Source organism: Arachis ipaensis, chromosome B01 (assembly GCF_000816755.2).
Source record: "Arachis ipaensis cultivar K30076 chromosome B01, Araip1.1, whole genome shotgun sequence".
NCBI classification, from domain to species: Eukaryota; Viridiplantae; Streptophyta; class Magnoliopsida; order Fabales; family Fabaceae; genus Arachis; species Arachis ipaensis.
This window is the reverse complement of record NC_029785.2, coordinates 87,210,578-87,216,923: the sequence shown is the minus strand read 5'-3', so window position 1 is coordinate 87,216,923 and position 6,346 is coordinate 87,210,578. Positions and strand designations below refer to the sequence as shown.

General features: G+C 36.0%; 1 protein-coding gene across 2 annotated transcripts; it reads left to right on the top strand.

The window, feature by feature from the left end:
• On the top strand, window positions 795-4,765 carry LOC110271153. Of its 2 annotated transcripts, XR_002361470.1 has the most exons (3): window positions 1,296-1,421; window positions 1,509-1,670; window positions 4,621-4,765. XR_002361470.1 is itself a non-coding variant. In XM_021121424.1 (2 exons), exons 1-2 carry the CDS (start codon window positions 889-891, stop codon window positions 4,630-4,632), a joined length of 348 nt encoding a protein of 115 aa, XP_020977083.1. In that variant the 5' UTR covers window positions 795-888; the 3' UTR covers window positions 4,633-4,765. The 2 variants fall into 2 exon arrangements, 1 of the variants encoding a protein (XP_020977083.1); XM_021121424.1 differs by lacking the exons at window positions 1,296-1,421; window positions 1,509-1,670 and adding an exon at window positions 795-1,224.

Below are 6,346 nucleotides of genomic sequence, written 5' to 3'. Positions count from 1 at the left end.
AATTCATCTTTTGCTCTTCTGTTTGTTGCAATTTACTTCTGCTTGTTTAAATTCTGTAATCCCAACTCCCAATCCCTTTTATAATTCCAGCAATTTACATTTCTTGCACTTTAAGATTCAGTTATTTACATTTCTTGCAATCTAAGTTTCTGTAATTTAATTTACTTGTTCTTTAAGATTCAGCACTTTTATTTTCTGTTCTCTTTAATTCATTGCAATTTTTCCCTCTCCCTTTACAATTCATGCAATTTAGCTACTGTCAATTATAAACAACTCAACCAATACTTGATTTGCTTGACTAAATCAACCACTAAACTAAAATTGCTCAATCCTTCAATCCCTGTGGGATCGACCTCACTCATGTGAGTTATTATTACTTGATGCGACCCGGTACACTTGCCGGTGAGTTTTGTGTTGGATCGTTTTTCACACATCAAATGCTAATTGATATTTCGAGTTTAACCGTATTTTATAGAATGTGATTAGTATGCTTATTTTATAATTTAAATTAAAAATAATTGTTTGAGCTCATTGATATGCTGATAAATAAAATCTTATGCGTTTTGAAAGTAATTTTTATGAAGTAATTTTTATGGTATTATATTTGAATCTTAAATGGTTATTCTATCTCAAATATTTTGTAAAGGTTGTTATATTAATCATATACATTATACCTTAACCTTAAATTCCTAATTAAAAACTTAATTTTACCCTAAATTCACAAAACACACGCACAAACAGAATGGGAAAGAAAGGAAACAGGGGAGCTCGAGGGGGAAAACAGAAAGGGAAAAGAAAGGAAGGGGAAAGAGGGAAGATGGGGGAAAACAGAGAACAGGAAGGGAGACAGAGGACGAAGGAGAAGAAGAGAGGGGGAGGAACAACGCTATGGAGCTTGGTGCCGCTGCCGAGCTGCTGTCGCAGAGAAGAAAGGGAGAGGCGAACGTGACCCACGGAGGAGAGGAAGGAGCTGCCGTCGAGCCACGCCCCGTTGCCATTGTTCGTGTATCGCCGTTGCCGTTCGCTGAGGGTGAGACGCGAAGAGAAGATGCTGACCTGCACCATCGTGCCTCGCTATCTTCGTCGAGCCTTCATCATTGTTGCTCCCTATTCCGGTTGCCATCAGGGTTTGCTGCCGCTGCCATTGAGAGTGACGCAGCAGAGGAAAAGTCGTTCCTCTTCCGCCGCCGTCGCCGGAGACCTTGGTTGCTGCTGTTCATATGGGTGAGTTCGTTGTTCCCTAGTTACCAGAGTCACTGTCTATGAATCTTTTGTTGCTTTAGAATGACCTTGTCCCCATCTTTAATGTTCCTGAGTACACTATAGTTGTTGGAATCATTATAGCTGGAACTTGTCACCGGGGGAGAGAAGCGACTGCACCATCCTCTTTGTTTTGACATTGAACCTCTATTCCTAACCCTGTAACGCTCTTGCTCTTGTTCTATTTGGTATTTTGTTTCTCTATTATGTTCTTATTTTAATTATGATAGCCAATATCTCTGTTTTAGTATTATGGTGTTATGCTGAAATTGCCGAACATGCCGTTGCTGCGAGCGTAGCTAGAATTGATGCTGCTGCCGCCGTCCCGGTTGCGTTGAAATCGCCGCTGCAGTTGCCAGTTTAGACTAAGCAGGGATTGTTGCGTTAAACTATGTGATTGCGACATCGAGGTAGGGGGTTTAAAACAATTTCAATTTAAGAATGCTTACAAGGTTTATTGAATAACTGCAAATAGATTTAACATCTGTGAGTAATTGATTGACTATGTGAATATTGAATTGTGGCTGAAATTTTGATTTGAAATGGTTGAGATTGTGACTTGGAATTGTTGATTAGTGATATTGATTGATTGTGTGGATTGGGAATTGTTTGATGACTAATTGTTGAGAATTCCTGAATTTTAATGGGTTATGTTGGATTTGTTGCCGCTGAGATGTTATTTGGTATATTGTAATGTTAATGAACTTGGTTGGTGGTTGATTTGGAATTGGTTTTGAGGGGTATGGAAGGGTTGGATTTTGAATACAAAATGGTTTACTAAAAATCAGGTTCTCTTGAAATTAAACAGCAACTTTGAAAGTGATTCAGTGACTCTATAGTGACTGAAATGATATGAACTTAAGTGTTAAGTAAATTATATTAAGTGTAATTGTGAAAACTCAATTTTGAAGATTTTGTATCAACTAGAGAATCAGTTATGATTTTTCAAAGTTGAATGCTAAAATCTTATTTTCTGCATAATTTCTAAACTAAGTCAGCAACTTTGAAAAAGCTATAACTAGTTCTGTGATTATCGGAATTGCATGGAACTAAGTCCGGATCAAGCTTGGGAATATAGGGAGTTGGACTGGTGAATTTGAGACTTTTTCATTAAGTTTATGATTTATGGTAAATTTTTGAATTATGGATGTCAAATCTGGTTTTTCTGCAGAACGTTTAACACAGCAGCAACTTGATTCCTCTATTGGAAATTCTGCAGTTTGAATTTTGAAATGGAACCAATTTTAAATAAAACTTTCTTCCTATTATTTTAATTCCGTAAAATTTCAGAACAATTGGACTTGTAGTTTTAAAGATATGAATTTTTGAAGGATGATGCATTATGCAGAAAAAGCCAGATTCTGTTTTCTTAAATTAGTAACTTTGGGAGTTTATAACTTTTGATCCTGGATAGATATTGAGATGAAACCAATTGAAAGTGAAAATTAAGTATGTTTAGCATATGAGATTTAAATTTCAGGATTTTCCATGTTTAAATAAGTGAGTTATGGAACTAGGAAGAGATTGTGTTCAATGATTTGTAAAACAGAATTCTGCAGAAAATTACCTAACTTCCAAGCTACGTAACTCCTTCATTAAAAATGGTCTGACCCTGGAACCAATTGAGAAAGAAATTTGGATGAGTTATATGTAACCACATTAATTTTTAAGGTAGTTGGATTTAATTTGGATTTTATATAAAATTTCAAATGTTATATGTTGCTGCTGTCTTCTGGTTTTAAAACACTGCAGAACAGTCATGGTTTTGCTTATATTCCCAAAGCTAGAGTCAGCAAAAAATTATGATTTTTGATTTAATAGAAAGCTTAATTCGAGATGGTCGCATGGATATAAAGTTTACATGATTCCGAATTCATTTGATATTTTAAAAACAAAATGAAAATCAGGATGCCAAGTTGTGTTGGCAATTATTTTGGATATGGAATTTAAGAAATAGATTTTTTATATTATTATCAAATGTTATTGAGAATATATATTGTTGTGGCAACTGCTGAAAGAGGCTGATGAAATGTTGAGAACGAAGGAACCCGTAAGGGTGGCTAAGTCCTATTTTTAAAGGAGATTATGTCCAAAGTTTTGTAAAAGTAAAAGGACTTAGTCAAAAATGAATACTTGAGACTTGTTTAACGATAATAACTTTATTGGTTCTTTTGAGAAAATATATTTGGTTTATAAAGTTGCTAGCAAGGACATGGGTTTTGTACCGCTTGCATATTTACAATTACAAAAGAGTAAAGTGATAAAGAGAAAAAGAGTAATATAGATACAGATGAAAGAGTATCCAGAGAAAAGTAAAGAGATACAGAGAATAGAGCAACTAGAGTAGAGTAAAGAGATGCAGAGAAAAGAGAAACCAGAGCAGAGTAAAGAGATATTTGTATATTTATATATATTAGTTGCTTGATGCAACCCAGAGCTATATTTATATATATATATTAGTTACTTGATGCAACCCAGAGCTATATTTAATATATATTAGTTGCTTAATGCAACCCAGAGCTTCTATAGGGAAACTAAGTTACCTACAGCTATTTTTCGCTTCCCCGGAGCAGAGCAGAGCAGAGTATATATACATTTTCCTGCAGTAAGCAGAGGCTGTCTCAAAAGAGCAACTATTACTATATGCGCATTTATTTAGGAACGAAAAATCGTATTCGGGAAATCGGGATTACTCGTGACCGGATAAATGTCGGGATTGCGGGCAGCCAACTGACACATGAGCTCATGGCCTGTATTAGGACTAGACATTCATCATATGCATCTATGTGACATTGTTTGGGTGTGTATATCGTAATTGGTTTGCCTATGTGAATAATTCTGTTTAACTGCTAATTGCTATACTTGATGTAATTGCTCTTACTTGTGTTTGAATCTCTTTACTTGTGTTTGTATCTGATTGGCTGGGTTGTAGTGGATTGGGTGTTGATTGAATTGCTTGGGCCTAAGGCCGTGATTGGTTCGTGTTTGAGGTTTAGTAAAGTATGAAAGATTAAGCTGGTTCAGTATAGACTTAATGAACCTATGCTTGGAACAAATTAGTCATTCATACAGTCTAGGAAAACTTTTAAGACGTATATAAAGTAAAATATGGGTATTTGATTTTGGATAATTAATTGATGCTTCTAAAGAAGGTTTTAGATTTTTTGAAAGTTGAGCCATTGGTTTTCAAAAGAAGTTTATATAAGGCGAGCGATGAATACTGCGAATGAAAGTAGTTTTCTTTTCAATGTCTCTAAATGAAATTAACTATTTGCGCTTTATTCTTTACTTTCACGGTATTCTCCACTTCTACTAAGAACATGTGGTTTGGTTCTCACCCCAAATTTTTAACCCTTTCAGCGACAGGTTTGAAGACGCAATTTGAAGCTGCGAGCGATCAGTAGGCTTTCTTTATGGTTTTAATTGCTTTCATAGAGTCCCCTCGCTATTGTCCTTTGAGATTTTATTTTACATAGAGGGGTAGGTTTAGTATATTGTATTTGAGTTTTATTTGGTCTCTTTTGTATAAGAATTATTATCAATAATATTTATGTGATTATTATTCTTTGTGAATGTTTGAATTATGACTTTAATGAATAAAAAACAAAATTTTCTGGAATTTTCTTAAATCTAAAACGCGAACTCGATACAAAGGCTCGATAATTAAGTAGTTAATACTAGAGAAGGTTACGTAATGTTCTTTCTAGTGGAAATACCCTGACTTAAGCAAGGTATTTTGCTGGACGGGACGTTACAAATGCCACTGCTCAAAGAAGTCGAAAATTCCTATATAGAAACATTGTCTCAAGGTTTGGGGTTCCATACTCCATTACCACAAACAACGGCACTCAATTCACAAACGCAGGCTTCAGAAAATCACTGGCTGACTTGAAAATAAAGCACCAATTCACGTCCGTAGAACACCCCCAGGCCAATGGACAGGTAGAAGCCACCAATAAAGTTATATTAGCCGGGCTAAAACTGAGATTACAGGATGCAAAGGGAGCCTGGGCCGAAGAGCTCCCACAAGTCTGATGAGCGGATAATTTATACGCTTTTTGGCACTGTTTTTAGATAATTTTTAGTATGATTTAGCTACTTTTTAGTATATTTTTATTAGTTTTTTTTGCAAAATTTACATTTATGGATTTTACTATGAGTTTGTGTGTTTTTATGTGATTTTAGGTATTTTCTGGCTGAAATTCAGGGACCTGAGCAAAAATCTTATTCAGAGGCTGAAAAAGGACTGCAGATGCTGTTGGATTCTGACCTCCCTGCACTCAAAATGGATTTTCTAGGGCTACAGAAGCCCAATTAGAGCGCTCTCAATTGCGTTGGAAAGTAGACATCCTGGGCTTTCCAGCAATATATAATAGTTTATACTTTTTTCGAGATTTGATGGCCCAAACCGCGTTGCAAGTCAGCATAAAAGTTCTGGTGTCAAAACGCCAGAACTGGCATAAAAGTTGGAGTTAAACGCCCAAACTGGCACCAGAGCTGACGTTTAACTCCAAGAAAAGTCTCTACATGTGAAAGCTTCAATGCTCAACCCAAGCACACACGAAGTGGGCCCGGAAGTGGATTTCTGCATCATTTACTCATTTCTGTAAACCCTAGGTTACTAGTTCATTATAAATAGGACCTTTTACTATTGTATTTTCATCTTGGTTATTCTAGTTCCCCCTCTGGGGCTGAAGCCAATGAACACCATTATCACTTATGTATTTTCAACGGTGGAGTTTCTACACCCCATAGATTAAGGTGTGGAGCTCTGCTGTTCTTCATGAATTAATGCAATTACTACTGTTTTTCTATTCAATTCAAGCTTATTCTTGTTCTAAGATATTCATTCGCACACAAGAAGATGATGAATGTGATGATTATGTGACACTCATCACCATTCCGTTCTACATGAAACAAGCTTGAATGCATATCTCTTAGCCTCCTGATTCACGAAGCATGGTTGCCTCTCCTGACAACAGAGCCTCCATTCTGTGAGATCAGAGTCTTCGTGGTATAAGCTAGAACCAATTGGCAGCATTCTTGAGATCCGGAAAGTCTAAACCTTGTTTGTGGTATTCCGAGT

Excerpts from the sequence above, each read along its gene's own strand:
- LOC110271153 (XM_021121424.1), top strand. The coding sequence starts at position 889 with ATGGAGCTTGGTGCCGCTGCCGAGCTGCTGTCGCAGAGAAGAAAGGGA.